At 43.2% G+C, this 16,234-nt stretch overlaps 1 protein-coding gene across 2 annotated transcripts in view; it reads left to right on the plus strand.

Annotated features, from left to right (window-relative positions):
• Positions 1-15,972, plus strand: part of fndc3a (fibronectin type III domain containing 3A) — a 94,915-nt gene extending 78,943 nt beyond the window's left edge. For both annotated transcript variants that reach the window (XM_080459893.1, XM_080459894.1), the window contains exons 16-26: positions 1,371-1,439; positions 1,535-1,653; positions 2,688-2,793; positions 2,981-3,156; positions 3,255-3,368; positions 5,716-5,865; positions 7,501-7,850; positions 8,256-8,468; positions 8,661-8,827; positions 10,617-10,741; positions 13,695-15,972. In XM_080459893.1, coding sequence (XP_080316019.1) covers positions 1,371-1,439; positions 1,535-1,653; positions 2,688-2,793; positions 2,981-3,156; positions 3,255-3,368; positions 5,716-5,865; positions 7,501-7,850; positions 8,256-8,468; positions 8,661-8,827; positions 10,617-10,741; positions 13,695-14,021 — 1,916 coding nt within the window. In that variant the 3' untranslated portion in view covers positions 14,022-15,972. The remainder of the gene's footprint in view (positions 1-1,370; positions 1,440-1,534; positions 1,654-2,687; positions 2,794-2,980; positions 3,157-3,254; positions 3,369-5,715; positions 5,866-7,500; positions 7,851-8,255; positions 8,469-8,660; positions 8,828-10,616; positions 10,742-13,694) is intronic.
• The last annotated feature ends 262 nt before the right edge of the window (positions 15,973-16,234 follow it).

Genomic DNA, 16,234 nt, shown 5'->3' on the forward strand with positions numbered 1-16,234 from the left:
CTGAAGTGAAACACAAACTACTTTACGAACGGTGGACAACGCCAGGCAGCAGAAGTGGAGATATTTTCGGGATTGTTACGTTACGTTATGGAACGCGCACAGAAGTGAGCCTGTAGTGTAGTATGGATGCAATCGTGTAGCACCCACAGCCCACGCACGCGTAATGCGGAAAGCATAGAGGGCCTGACGGAGAGGAGCTTCACAGCAACAGCGTGCTGCGGGGAAGCCGCGATTATTCAGATGTCAAAACTAATCTCTTGACACCACCACAACGTCTGAATATTCGAATTATCGGGTCCAGCCCAAGTGTTTATGCCGTTTTAGGCCCCGTTTACACGACAATGAATTTGAGTGTATCCACAAAACTTTCTTCACTTTTGGGGGGTCCGTTTACACGGCACCAGTGTGCGGATGCACTGTATCCGCAAAGTTTTTAATCCGGCTCCCAAGGTGGAAAGATTCTTTCACAGGGAAAATCCCTCCTGCAGAGACTGATGGAGGCTACAGAGCCTGTTACTGCGCATGCACATCTCTCCCTCCCTCCTGCTCATTCAGTTGTAAACAAACATGGCGGTGGCGTAGTGGTACGACCCGCGGTCCATATTCTAGTTTTATCGTCCAGATCAGTAGTTTAATAGTTGAGACTCTCCCCTGATAGCATCCGATGCGTCATCAGTCCATGCGGATGTCGGGTTCTCTCCATTTTCTTCACGTTTATAGTGTTTTGTTCTCTGCACACGTCTGTGTAGTTTCATTACAAAATCAAGCAACGGCGCCCACCAGTGGCCTGGCATACTAACTACATCGCTGTCTCTGTGGCCGCTGCTGCAGTGTAAACACACTCCTTTTTTTTAGCGGATTAGGTGTTGTCACGTGAAACATTGTCGTGTAAACAGGGCCTTAATGTCCGCTCAGCTTGAAATTTGCCAGGAAAACCTGTCCGTTGTCCTCGTCAGGCAGGTTGTTGCTCATTAAGCTGTGTTAACAGTTAGATATGTGTCCGTGCACAGTGACGTGTCGGCCCACTACAGGGTGTCCGCTCTTACCAGGTCCGCTCATTAGAGGTTCTACTTTATTTGTGTTTTCAGGGGCTCTGAGCATTGTCGTCATGTTAACAAGCCCCAAATCTGACGAAGGTTTTGCATTTTCACTTGAAATCATTGCCGTGGAGACGGCGCTTTTAGTTGGTTGTAATTAACCTCCTTTATCAAACCTAACTTGACAAGAAATACATGTCTACTTGATGAAAAATAATTTTCAATTGATTAACTTAATTGGTTCCAAGCCGACGGTTTATTCAAACGGTTTAAGCTGAACTTACTCATGTTTCTCGTGTAATGACAATGATTTTATCTGTACTTAAATTTCAGAGCCCCCAAAAGAGAACGGTGGAGCAGAAGTCACGAAATACGTTGTGGAGCTGTCTGAGGGCTTAAGTGGTAAGTCACAAGGTTAGAATTAAACTGCAGAGAGTTATGCCTCGGACACTGAAAAGCACCTTTTTATTGAGCTAATTGATGTATTTTGTGCTCAGGCTTGTCGTGGGGGCTGGTGTACTCGGGGCCGGCGACAGAGCATGTGTGTGAGAGTTTGAAGCCAGGCTGCTCCTACCAGACGCGAGTTTACTGCATCAGCGAGGGGGGACAGAGCCCGGTGAGTCATTCCGCGTCAGTCCACGTGCACACACGGCTGTGCACACAGCCTTGTGTTTTCGCCGCAGGAATTCAAAGAGTTTGATCAGTAACAATATTGTTGGGTTGCAGGGAGGAAGGAAACACAAAATCACACCTGGTTTTGAATATACACCCACAGAAATACCACAATTTCTATTAATATTAAAACCTCTGTCCTAGATCATAATATTGCCTGTGCTCTTTTTTTTTTTTTTTTTTTAATTTTCTGGAAAATCTGCTATGCAGACTGTATTCCTACGTTGTCTCCTACAGTCCACACAACACCGTAGCTATATAAAACCTGAGTTTTGTGTACTGCTTTCCTGTTGGCTCATATATTATTGATGCATTTCTCGGCTGTTACTTAAACGGAAATTGTCAGGGCGGGCAGCCCATGTTAATCTGATTGTTTCTTGTTTTTCAACACAAATCACGCTAGATATGCTTTCTATTTATGCCAAGTTTTAATAGGAAATTGTCATTCAGTCAGTCTCCCATGTTGGGAGATTAGACTGCTTGCCGGTGTCAAAGTACAAGACAAAGTCTGCTAATCAATTAACCCTTGCTGCTTGTGTCAGAGGATGTTTTTCTTAATTAGTTCAGTTCACAGACGCTCTTTTGTTAATTTCTTCATCAGCTGTTTGCGCATGCATTTATTCATGACGAGGCTTGCAAAGAAACATGAGTCACAGCAGCGAGTTCCGGCTTTTCGGTGCAGCACATTGTGACATAACACTCACATTTTCCTTTTGTCATTGAAGTTGAGTCTATTTTTTTTTCTGTTGCACGGAAAATTCACTCAGAAAAATACAGTGAATTTCTCCGTGTAATTGTGCATCTTTGAACAAAATGTTCCCACATTTGTCTCCTCTCTGGTCCGTTATGCCCTGAATCAGCCTGATAAGCTAGATGAAATGACAATCTGTACCCAGTGTGAGAGGAAGGAGAGAAATTGCCAATTTGTTGGGGTTTTTTTCTGTGGGTCTTAATTGGTGTGTTGTCTTCTTTTGCAAGCTGTCAGAAACACTGCAGGTCCAGACTCCCGCAGTGCCCCCAGGGCCCTGCCAACCCCCACGGCTGGTGGGCAAGCCCAAAGCCAGGGAGGTGCAACTGCGCTGGGGTGAGTCATTCCTCTCTTAGATTTGTGTGGGATGCATCTGTTTATGCTTATTGTTTGTCTCTTGAAATTAGCTCAAAGGGATGAGCTTTGATTATGCAGTTTGGATCACTTAGCTGTTAGTGTTGTGTATTTTTGTGTTTTGTCTTTTTTGGAAAACTCATGCTTCTTGTCGACGTTCGTCTCCCAGGTCCGCCTCAGGTTGACGGAGGAAGCCTGGTGGCCTGCTACAGTGTAGAAGTGAGTGGGCCGCAGTCTGAGGAGAGCAGGGAGGTTTACCAGGGCACAGAGCTGGACTGCTCTGTGGGAGGCTTATTGCCTGGGAAAATTTACACTTTCCGGCTCAAAGCAGCAAACAAGGCTGGGGTGAGAGAGACTGTTGAAACTACCTGATGAGGAATGGATTGTATATTTTCGGTCCGCTGTACTAAGCAGCTTTTATGTTTTTGTTTTGCGTCAAATAGTACGGTCCTCTCTCGGAGCGCTGTGAAGTCACCACTGGTCCCGGTGCCCCGGAGCAGTGCAAGGCCCCCTCCACCACATGCAAATCCCCCAGCTGTGTTGTAATAAGCTGGGAGGTGAGTCTCATTTACACAATCATAATCACATACAGTGGTGTGAAAAAGTGTTTACCCCCTTCCTGATTTCTTACTTTGTTGCATGTTTTCCACACTTTAGTGTTTCAGATCATCAAACAAATTTAGACATTAGTCAAAGATAACACAAGTGAACACAAAAGGCAGTTTTTAAATGAGGAGTTTTAATAATGAGGAAGAAAAAAATCCAAAGCTACATGGCCCTGTGTGAAAAAGGGTTTGCCCCCCAGCTCCTGTTAAAACATAACTGTGCTTGATCACACATGAGTTCAATTCCTGTAGCCACACCCAGGCCTGATTACTGCACACCTGTTCTCAATCTAGAAATCACTTAAATAGGACCTATCTGACAAAGTGAAGTAGACCAAGAGATCTTCTTAAGCTATAGACATCATGCCGAGATCCAAAGAAATTCAGGAACAAATGACAAACAAAAGTAATTGAAATCTATCAGTCTGGAAAAGGTTGTAAAGCCATTTCTAAAGCTTTGGGACTCCAGAGAACCACATTGAGAGCCATTATCCACAAATGGCGAAAACACGGAACAGTGGTGAACTTTCCCAGGAGTGGCCGGCCGACCAAAATTACCCCAAGAGTGCAGCGACGACTCATGCTGCTCTCAGGTGTGCCAGGTGCCTCGCCTCCCCAAACAAGAGTGATTGACAGGCAGTGTTGGGAAAGTTCAGTTTCTACATGAACGAGTTCAAAGTTCGGTTCACAAATTTTAATATGAACTCGTTCAGTTCATAGTTATAAATTCATAGTTCCAAAAATGAACTAGTTTATAATTCTTTTTTTTTTCAATATTTTGCTGCGAGCTTTGGAGTTACGTGATGCACCTGAACGCATCACTCACTATCAGCAGCATGAAGCTTGTTAACCCTTAAAAAGCTGAGTCGTCCGCCGCAGGGTTCAAAGCATGTAAAAAAGAAAAGTAGCGGCTTGTCGTCCGGAAAGTACGGTAACCATACGAAGATGAAGTATTAATGGTGGAGGCAGAGTCTGAGGTGGTGCTGCTGTCTTCTACTTGTTTTTGTCGTGATGCTTCGCCTTTTGATGACATATGCAGCAGTGCCACTCTGATGGCTGCTGTTGCCAGATTGGCTGTTTTCCCCCTATATGTTAAGGCCCGTTTACGGTGTGCCTTACCTGGGTTTATCCACTGGAAGGTTCAGAAATCTGGCAACTCTCTAAACAACATTAAACTGTGAGAGCGCCGTTCACTAACACCAGAATGAGCGCCGCTCACAGTGACGTCTTTGGTAAATGAAAAATTATCGAGCCTGGCAAACTTATCAAGCTCATTTTTAATTATCGTGCAAATAATTGATTTATTGATTATCGCGACAGGCCTAGTGTTTATGACTCCACCATGAGAAAGAGACTGGGCAAAAATGGTCTGCATGGCAGAGTTCCAAGACGACAGCCACTGCTTGTCTCATTTTTGCCAGAAAACATCTTGATGATCCTCAAGACTTTTGGGAAAATATTCTGTGGACTGACCAGACAAAAGTTGAACTTTTTGGAAGGTCTTTGTCCCATTACATCTGCCATAAAAGTAACACCGCACTTCAGAAAAAGAACATCATACCAACAGTAAAATCTGGTGGTGGCAGTGTGATGGTCTGGGGCTGTTTTGCTCCTTCAGGAACTGGAAGACTTGCCGTGATAAATGGAAGCATGAATTCTGCTGTCTACCAAAATATCCTGAAGAAGAATGTCCGGCCATCTGTTCGTGACCTCAATCTGAAGCGAACTTGGGTTCTACATCAGGACAATGATCCAATACACATCAGCAAGTCCACTGAATGGCTGAAGAAAAACAAAGTGAATACATTGGAGTAGCCGAGTCAATGTCCTGACGCAATACTATTCAGATGCTGTGGCATGACCTTTAAAAGGCGGTTCATGCTCGAAAACCCTCCAATGTTCCTGAATTACAACAATTCTGCAAAGATGAGTGGGCCAGAATTCCTCCACAGCATTGTAAAAGACTCAAGTTATCACAAACGCTTGATTGCAAGAATTGCTGCTCAGGGTGGCCCAACCAGTTATTAGGTTTAGGGGGCAAACCCTTTTTCACACAGGGCCATGATGCTTTTGATTCTTTTCTTCCTCATTAATAAAACCCTTCATTTAAAAACTGCATTTTGTGTTTACTTGCATTATCCTTGACTGTTTAAATGTGTTTGATGATCTGAAACATTTAAGTATGGAAAATATGCAAAAAAGTAAAAAATCAAGAAGGGGGCAAACACTTTCACACCACTGTACACGTAAAAAAGGATTATTAGCTCCTGATGATTGCTTATTGGTGTTTGTCTTGCAGTCTCCTAGTTGCAATGGGGCTCCGGTGACGGAGTTTCGTCTGGAGTGGGGGGCAGCTGAGGGCTCCATGCAGGTCTGCTACAGCGGAGCAGGTGTCAGCCATGAAATGAAGGGCCTGCTGCCTGCAACCCACTACTTCTGTCGGGTGCAGGTGAGCATTCGCAAACACTTTGATTACTTTCTGATCACACTGGATGTATAAAATAATAGAACTTAAATTGTTTTCAAGTGGAAACTGAAAACTTGTTGCGTTTTTGGGGACCTGTTTACATGACAACAATCCTCAGAACCACTGAAAACAAAGATTTTTGAAAACCTATCCCAATATGGAACTTTTCGAAAACGCCTGTGAAAACGGGGAAAAACGCAACTTTTTGAAAACATTTGGACTTTGTTACCGTGTAGACATGTGCACGACGGCTGCAGTAAATAAGTTCTCTGCACATGTGCGACCAGATGGACTATCAATTTTGGTGGCCTCCAGAGTGTCATGATAGTTCAGAGTCACCTGTATTAACAATCCAATCTGTCCATATGAATGTCCGTGTTAATGTTTATATCATATTGTGTGTGTGTGATTTCATTAACAAAAACAACCACAGCACCCATTAGTGCCCAACATGAGAACTCCATGGTTTGCAGCGTTTCTGCCATTTCCATGGAAACACATCGTTCTCAAAATACTGCAGTGTAAACGGACCTTTTCCGAAATGAAAACGTAAAGAATGTTTTCACTTGGAACATCGTTGTGTAAACAGGTCCCCAAAGGACCCGTTTTCTAACCTGCTAAATCCCACATCACCACAAGATGGTGTATTGAGTCAAGCACTGAAAGAAACATGAAGAAAAGTAACACCACAATGGCTTTAAATCTTCATGCTAGTTGCAAAAAGACGAACTGAAATACTAACGCTAAAGTGACTCAACACCGCCCCAATGTACAGAGCCATGATTTACATTTGACACAGCACCCTTTTATTAAAGCTGAGGCCATTCGCTGCTTTATTCTTTGCTATCTGGAAAAACTTGAAACGTGTTATCTCCTCAGAATGAATACAAAGCATTCATCTTTAAAACTAATCTTGTGTGATGGACTCTGTGAAGACTTCCAGGGGACTCCCAAAGCAGAATAAGTCAATTTAACAATTTTGTTTCTGAAGCTACACACGTTCTCTTAACCAGAGCTCGTTTCATATTAATGCCAAAGGACATTCCCCTTGTGGGTTTGTGGGCATAAATTAGAAAAAAACAAAACTGGTTTTCCTTAGTTGCCCTGATCTTGAAGGCTTAATCCTTAAGTGGGTTCATGCATACAAAGGCTCATGTTATCCTCAGTATTAATGATATTACTCATAAAACCTTATTTATTACTACTGTGTCTGTAATGATTGTTCCTTGATAAGTGACTTCATGGCAGCCAGTGCAGCTGTTTTTAGATGATTATTATGAAGAGTGTGAAATGAATAAAGTACAATTAGGAAATTAAAGTATTCTCCAAATGTGGGAAGATATCAGTGAAAGCATTTGTGCTTTTTAATTCATCATGCATTTGATTATACTTCCTGATATTTTTGCCTAATATATTTTCATTTCTGCCTAATTAATTTTCACAGTGAACGGGCAGGAATTATCATGCATTTTCCATAATTCTCCTTTTGTTTTGTTTCTATCATGTATTTACATGTAATTTATACATATAACACCACCTTGTGGTGAGACTCGGATGTTACACACGTGTCCTACCGCGTCACGATGGGGATCTGACGTCTGCCGTATCCCCGTGCAGGCGGTGAACGTGGCCGGCGTGGGACCCTTTAGCGAGGCTGTGCTGTGCCAGACGCCCTGCTCGGTGCCTGCAGCCGTCAGCAACATCTACATGCTGAAGGAGTCAGAGCTGCACAGGTATGAGAATCCAGTGGAGGGGGACGAAGATGAAGAGGAGGAGGAAGGCGGCGATGCTCAGCCTCTGCCCGTGTACTCGCCCTCCACTTGCCTGGGGATCTGCTGGGATACCCCCTGTGACCACGGCTCCACCATCACGTCTTACCTGATCGACCTCGGGGAGCGGCAGCCCGTTGCCGTCGGCCCCATCACCAAACACATCATCCAGCATCTGCAGCCCGACACCAGCTACAGGTCAGCGTTTCCTCATCGTAGATGCGGCAGCTTGTCTGCGTAAAGCTACTCTAAACCTTCCAGACAAGAACCAGAGCCAACAGTTTCAAAATGTGTCCGTTCTCAGAGCTCGCGATAGATAAAAATGTGATACTCGTCAACACAATTCTGCCAGTGTTTACCGAAGTGATCGAAAATAGTTTGTTTTGCAGTTTTTCTGTAGGTATCAGAACATCTATAACAAAGTCCAGTTTGAATGATGAATGTCACAAGATAGATGAAATATTTACAGTTAAAATAAAGTATCAACAAAACACAAATATATAACATTAGTATTTAAACTTGTCCTTTAAAAGAAGAAAAAATAAGTGGTAAAAAAGCTGGTCCCTGCAGCTCTCTGATGTATCTCTTCTTCTTTCCCCTCAGGATCCGAATCCAAGCCCTGAATAGCCTGGGCGCCGGCCCATTTAGTCACACCTTTAAGCTGAAGACGAAGCCCCTTCCTCCACAGCCCCCGCGCCTTGAGTGCACCGCCTTCAGCCACCAGACCCTCAGGCTCAAGTGGGGCGAGGGCCCAGCCAAATCTGCCACCTCAGACGCCCTCCAGTACCAGCTGCAGATGGGGGACAGGAGCGGCAGGTTAGTGTTCCCGCACAGAAATTAATGCAGCAGACGTATTTCCTTATATGGAGACAGGAAGTCATGGTCCGCTTCTTGCCACAGTGTATTTCCTGACTGAGGAGTCTCTCGTCCAATTTGCTTTTTGTCATATTTACCATTTGCTCATTAAATCCTTTCTCTTTTTTTTTCCCCCCATTCCTCTCATTGCAGATTTCTATCCTTGTATAAAGGGCCGTGCCACACACACAAAGTCCAGAGGCTTAATGAGTCTACCTCTTACACGTTCCGCATCCAGGCCTTTAATGAGGCGGGCGAAGGGCCCTTCTCCAAAGTTTACACATTCACCACAACGCGCTCTCCCCCAGCCCCCGTCAAAGGTACACTGGCCTCTCTCTCTCGCTCTCGCTCACTCTCTGTCTGTCTTTCGTGCTGTCTTTCTCACCATTCTTTCTTATTGCTCCTTTTTACTTTCGTTTTCTCAACTATATTCTGTCTTTTGAACTTTTACTTTCCTTGGTTATTATAGTTCCTCTCTCACTCTCATCGCCAACACTGCTGTTGTTTTTGTTGTTCTTGTTTACAACCACTCTGGGTTTTGAACCTTCGCTGCGACCCGCTGCTTGAGGAATCGGTGCGGCGGCAGCAGGTTGACTGGAGTGCAGTGGGTTGTTGATCAGTGTGATCTGGTCTTCGCCCGCATCTGCACAGCTTGTTTGACCCTCGGCGTTAAAGTCAGTAATGAGGACATAGTCTTTTCTTCCCTTCGTTTAAACAGGCAGTCGTGGGCCAGATTGTCAGCGTTACTAAACCCTGTTTGTCTTCCCACGCAACGTGAAGTGAACTCTCACCATTTCAAGTCTAATAACCATAAATGACAAAAAGGACTCAAGCCTTTCTCTGTCACAGTATTTTTTTCAGATTTTTTTTTTTAGATTACAGAGCACTTTGCTAGTTCAGTCCAACCACATATTTCTTTATTGTTTTTAGCTAAAAGTGCCACCCACCTAAAGAAGAGCATGACTCACAGTGATGGTACTCTGCTAATGGGGCGAAAAAGTCTCATGTAGTTGTCTCGAGCCAACGCTTAATCCTTCAGCTGAGTCACTGTTCATACTAAATCTGTTTAAGCATTAAAGCTAATGGTTTCTATAGCAGCACCACATTCAAATGGTCCCCGGAGCTTCGGCTCGGAGTGAAGCACTTTAACAGGTTTCATGTTTTTTTGATGTTTCATCCAAAGTGTTTTCTCTTCATCCTCTGACCTCTCCAGTGTTAGACGAGACCTGACAGACCTTTGCGATTTGTGGAACAACTTAGAAAATGAAGATATTGTTGCTGAAGAATTGAAGAGAAATTCCCTTGGCAATGACGTTTCTGTTGTCATTGATTGAGCTGCTGAAGTCTTGCATCGAGGGGCAGAGAAATATAATGTGGCTGCTGTTTCTTCACATCATTGATTGCTTTTTAGTTTTTGACTCCTTTCAAAAACATTTTTTTGGTTGGAAATAGTTTTCAATGAAATAAACAAGCTTTGAATTTTCCAAAACACAGTTTTATTGTATTCTAATTCTGTTGATTATGAAATCAGGTGGGAAAAAACAGGAAGAATTTATATTGTTCTTTTCATTTTTATCAAAGCCTGTTAAAAGAACCACATAGTGTTGAATTGTAATACACATGTGAAATAACACAATACAATAAATTTCAGAAAAATAAATGTCAGCTAATGGCATGTAAACCAAAACTGTTGGGCATAAAACATAAAGGCTTGATATCTTTCTTTAATGTTATATATACATATATATTTATATATTAAAATAAGTTGGACTATTTGAATTAAGTGACTTTATACTTTCTAGTTTTTTTTCAATGTTTGTGTGAAGGATTAAAAATTTAAAGGGCAACAAGGAATTATGTTATGTCTTTTGCACCATTTACACAATGTGAAAACGAATCGTTTTGCGTTTTCCTTTCAGAAAAGTTTCAAGTTTTTACAGCAACGTTTTGAAACTGATGTAGTTTTCATGTTGGGCCACGAGTTGATGCTGTTGTTTGTTTTTGTAATGAACGCACACATAGAGGACAACACACTAACTATGGATGGTTGATTTGTTCTGCAGAACACACCTTTATTTTAACCCTACCTCTCCGTTTTTAACCCCACAGTTCCTAAAGTGGAGCGTCTGGACGACAACTCTTGCAACGTCACATGGGAGGCCTTCCCGCCCATGAAGGGAGACTCGGTCATCTACACCCTGCAGTGCATGATGGGAAATTCAGAGTTCAAACAGGTACTGATACCATCCTCTGAAGGTTTAGCGCTCCCACTTTGTATTTTATGTCCTTCCCCATTGCCTCTGGCTGACCTGCCATTCATCCCGCGGCCTTTTTATGCAGATGAGATCTGGGGCCTTAATGTTTTTGGTGCCGGTCTTGTATGAGTCACCGCTGGCTTTAAATTGCCCATTATGTAAAGGTCATTGATCTGTGAGGTATCCCAGGTGTCTGGCCCTTGCCAGGACATGCATCCCTCTTAGCGGCCTCAAGCCATGTTAACACGAAATAATGGCCACAGCAGGCGTATGCTAATCCCACCACAGCATACAGGGCAATTGAAGCAGGAAGTAGGAATATGTGGTGGCTGTCTCGTTTGTTTCCTTGTCTTTCTGTCAGCCTCACTGGCCGGCATTAAAAAAAAAAAAAAAAACACCTCGGATTCATCCATTTCTAAGGATTGTTGTTTGAAAGCTGGAGTCTGCAGCTCAATAATTTTTCTTGTTTTAAAAACCGGCTTTCATCTCCCACAGTGCTTATCTTTCTACATCGTTTAAAAAGTAGAAAAGGTGATTTAGCCCCTTGAGTCCAATCAAACTCGTATATCAATTTGGTTTCTGGAGGGACACTTTTTTTTTAAAGATTCTCCTCACAAAGTGTCTCTGAGAACTTGTGGGTGTGTCAGCTGGCCGAACGGCTCAGGCAGATGGCCGCGCCATAACTCCCCTCGTGAATCAAAACATAGGCTGGTCATTTCAAAACAATCGTGAAATAAGAGGATCGATAGACATTCCCATTATGACCGACACTCGAGAAAACCAAGAATTGGCTTTATTCATTTATTTTCTGGAATCTGCCAATTTCAATAACGTTCGTTCAGCCTGGCTTTTTAACATCAGACTGAACGTAAACAGACACTTCATTGGCAATTCCTGTGATGCTCCCTGCATTCATGATGATGCTTTTAAGTGCTGGTATCTCACTCTGTAGGTCACACAGTGAGCTGGCAGCAGGTTTGCTCCCACTCGGGCTATGTTTAGTATTTTAAACGGGACTCAGGGTCCGTTTACGCAGCAACGGAGTCAGAGCATTTTCGGAAAGTTAAATTTTGTTTTTAAGTTTAGCATTTTCACTTGAAATCGTCAATAATAATAATAATAATAACCAGAAAATTCCAGAGGAAATTTTTTGTGCCTGCCTCCTGCTGTCGACCGACGTTACAGCACATTCATATAGCGCGAGTTAGCATGTTAGCTTGGAACATGATATACATAAGCATTTTTTAGCAAGGGTTGGTCTTGTAACCCTAACCCTAGGGTGGGGTCAAAAGTGGGCTAATTAGCTACTGATCCGTAAACCAAGCCGCCGCTTTAAGCCATCCCCCAAATATCAGCTCAATTGAACAAATTTTGTTAGCATGCTAAGTAGCATGCTAGGCTAGTACATGTTATCTACCTGAAAATCACACAGGTTACTCCCCAGGTGTCCCTGACCTCACATGCTAATCTGCTAAGCTAACTAGCCTAGCATTAAAAAGTATGCTACCCAGCGATACTAACGTGTGTGTGTGTGCGTGCGTGTGTGCGTGTGTGCGTGCGTGCGTGCGTGCGTGCGTGCGTGCGTGCGTGCGTGCGTGCGTGCGTGCGTGCGTGCGTGCGTGCGTGCGTGCAGGAGGCACACACACACTTGAGTGCTGATGAGCAGAGCTGCCGGTCAAACAGTATCACAATGTGATGCGCTTGTCCTCAACAACTGATAATGGTTCGAGAACCATGACACTTGGTTGAAAACTTTTTTCACCGTGAGCTTCGGAAAAAGTTCATGGACCCATAGTGAGCTTCTCATGTTTTAACAATGTTCCGTCTCCCCTGGACGAGTTGAGACAAGTTTGGGGTTTGAGCGAGAAAATGTTTTCACTTGAGCACAAATGTTTTAAAAGTGAAATCAAGTCTCCAGCTGAAAGTATGGCAACACCACCTGGCGTTGAAAAGTGAGCTTTTTTGTTTATTTATTTTCCTTGGCTCCGAAGTACTGGCGGAAGAAAAATAATCAAATTAAACGCTGTCGAAAGAATAGTAATCTTAGCACCTCGCCCCTCAAAGAGGCAGGCACAAGAATAATAATAATCAAACTTATAGTGTTTTTTATACACTCAAAGGTGCTTTACAGAGCAAAAACCAAAAAAAAGGGATTATTTGAGATTACATAACCAATATATCCATCAACTTGTTTATCAACATTATGAAGTTTTTTATTTAAATCTGGTGGTAGAAGTGAATCAGACCTGATTAGTGGATTAACATTAGTGCTTATTGTTAGTGTTGTTGATTCATTATTAGTTTATTTAATGAGGTTTCACGTGAGTTTTGTTTTTCATGTGCGAGAACCGGCAGCTCTGCCTTACTGATTTTAAAACCATCATGAGAAAATGGAACACACCATGAGTTTACAGTTCAGTGTGATTGTGACGGAGCCGTGTTGGACTCAAGGCCCCTTCATGCTACCAATGTCCACGCGTTTCCGCACGTACGCGCGGCACTAGTGACGTCAAAATCATCATCCGCCCCCGTGCACGAGTGACCCCTCCGACCCCGCGGCGGTGGGCCGCGCGCAGTCCAAATTTTGTGACCTTGCAAAATGTGCGGCTCTGTACACGCTGACTGCGCATGCGCCAGAGCTACCGGACGAGATCCTCCGTCTCCCCGTCTGAACAATCACAATTTCAGAGCAAATAAAGATATCCAGACGGCTCAGAACTCCTGAAGTGAAACATAATGTACTTTAGGAAAGGTGGAGAACGCTGGGCAGCAGAAGTAGAGAGATTTTCGGGAACGTTACGTTATTGAATGCTCACGGAAGTGAACCAAGAATGGAGTATGGATGCAATCGTGTGCGCCCCGCGGATACGCGCATACTCGCGCAGACTTTGGTAGCATGGAGGTGCCTTTACACTCGTCTCATCCTCTGCAGGCATACAAAGGTTCGTCCACCTTGTTCCACGTGCAGAACTTGCAGCCCAGCAGCGACTACCGTTTCCGGGTGTGCGCCATCAGGCAGTGCCAGGATGCGCCGGAGCTGAGCGGGCCCTACAGCCCCACAGTGACCCTGTCGCCCCAACGCAGCGATGCGGCGGTCCTGAGTTCTGGCATGGCCAGCTCAGGGCCCAGGACCGGCTTTGAGTCCGGCCGGGCCCGGCAGAGCCTGACAGACGAGCAGTGCGCCTTCCTCCTCCTCATGGTATTCGCGGTCATCGCCATCCTCATCGCTTTTGTCATCCAGTACTTTGTCATCAAATGAGCAGCCTGCGCCACCCAGCTTCAGGGTTATAGCTTTATATTCTCCCCCTTCTCTCTTCATGGGTTTTTTTGTTTTGTTTTGTACTTCCTGTTTTGCCCAAGCCCGAGCAGGAGGACGGGCCGGTCAGTGAGAGCTGGATGTAATCTCTCATTTCCACCTTCCTGTCTCTCCCGAGTTTGGGATATAATCCTCCGAGAAAGCGTCGCGTTCAATGTTGGGGGGTTTTCGGGGAGAGGGTTTCACTGAGGGAAATGGCGCATATACCAACTGTATAGAAATAGTCATTATTTATATTCCGTTTATTATGTGTCCAGTATGTTTTTGATAGATGTGCCCCCCCCCCGCCCAAAAAAACCCCCCCACAGATGGTATGTAGGTGTGTAATTAGCCCGTGTATGTGTGTTTGTGCGTGTGTGCCACACAGCTGGGAAGGGCCACATGAAGGGACTCAAACCCCCACCCCCAAAAAAAACCTCCCCGACGCCGGAGTTGGTGATCCACATCAGAGCGTTCATTTAGCACTTTCAGAATGTTTAAGGATGCAAAAATGACTGGGACTGGAAAAATGTTAGTATATTTTTGTACAGTAAAGAGGATCCGTGAGCTGGAGGGGGAAATGCTCGGCATTAAAGGTAGAAAACAAACAAAAAACCAACCTAACAGTCAATTCTAATTATTTTTACTATCATATAATTATACTGTAGCTTGTTTTTACAATCATGCAGCTGCTTTACTCTGAGATATTGTTGTTCAGCACAAAAAAAATGTATGCGCTCTCCTATGTTTCTGTTTTACTTTCTTACCCAGTAATTAATTATTATTTTTTTTTTTTATTATTACATTTTTTTTACACCTTAGTGAAAGAAACCTGGACCAACTGCGTCTTGGGTCTTGGGTCTTGTGATGCATTTTAAAGAAACACACTTTGAGATTGTGCAAGCCCTACTTGTGTTTTTGGGTGTTTTAAAAGTTGTCGTATCACACGATGTGTCACTGAAACAGCGAATCTGTCCGCAGAAAAAGATGAAGAAATAAAAAGTAATGGAGGGGAGTGATTAAAGTACGTACCAGTTGTTTCAAAGGCCTTAATTGGAGAGGAAAATAAAAAATCTCGGGAGACTTTTTTCAGTTTTTTTAATTTCTTAAGTTTTGATGTTTTTCTTTTAGTGCTCATAAAACAATTAAAAATAACTTTTATTTCATTTTACTTTTGCAAACGTTCATTTGATGCTAGTAAACCTACGTAATCGTGCGAGAAATGGAAAGTAGTTCGATGTATTGAGATTTGTTTTTGTTTCCTTTGTCAGGTCATACATGTGTGAAGTATATTTTTTTATATAATACTGAAGTAATATAAGTTAATACTCTGCACCAGAAGATAATAAATCCTTAGTAGTCATGAATCAGGGCGCGCGAGTGGCGGATAAAAAAATGTGTTATGTACTTCTCTCTCTCTCTCTCTCTCTCTCTCTCTCTCTCTCTCTCTCTCTCTCTCTCTCTCTCTCTCTCTCTCTCTCTCTCTCTGTTGAGTATTTGTGACAGATTGCGAGGGCTGAGGTTTTCAGTGCTGTAGTGTTGTTTGGTTCTGGGCAGATTAAAAAAAGAAAAAAAAACAAACTAACTGCTGTTGCAAATGTTAAGAAGTTCAAACAAAAATGACAGGTACCTTGCAAAAACGTCCTGAATAATTACATGATTTGGTCCTCCAGACATTCTGCAAATGTCTTCTTCTCTTTGTCATTTCGAGAGTTCAAATTCCTATTTTTGATAGCGATTGTGCCATTTTAACACCTCTTCACCCCAGACTCACCACCTTTTGGATGGGGGGATTAACAAAATGCTACAAAAATGAGTAAAAAAAAAAAAAATGCACAAAATAGACCATTTTTATGTAATTTTAATGTTTGCAGTTACCTCATACACCGTACATTCCAAAATTAGAAATTTGTTATACTATACATACTACCTGACATATCACTTTACAATGTTCGTTATGGGAAAAATGTATAATCATAGATATGTATCAAAAGTGTCTGTATAGCCATGATATCTACAAAGGATCCATGCACAATAAAAGATTTATAATTCTTCATGTTTGTCTGTTTTGACTCATCCTTTTCAGCAACACTCTGGTTGAAATGCGGCTACTGCACACGCGCACCACGGCCGTAGTAAATAGTTCTGCACATGTGCGACCGAGTGACACAACATGC

Source organism: Lipophrys pholis (genome assembly GCF_963383615.2).
Source record: "Lipophrys pholis genome assembly, chromosome: 3".
Classification (NCBI taxonomy): Eukaryota; Metazoa; Chordata; class Actinopteri; order Blenniiformes; family Blenniidae; genus Lipophrys; species Lipophrys pholis.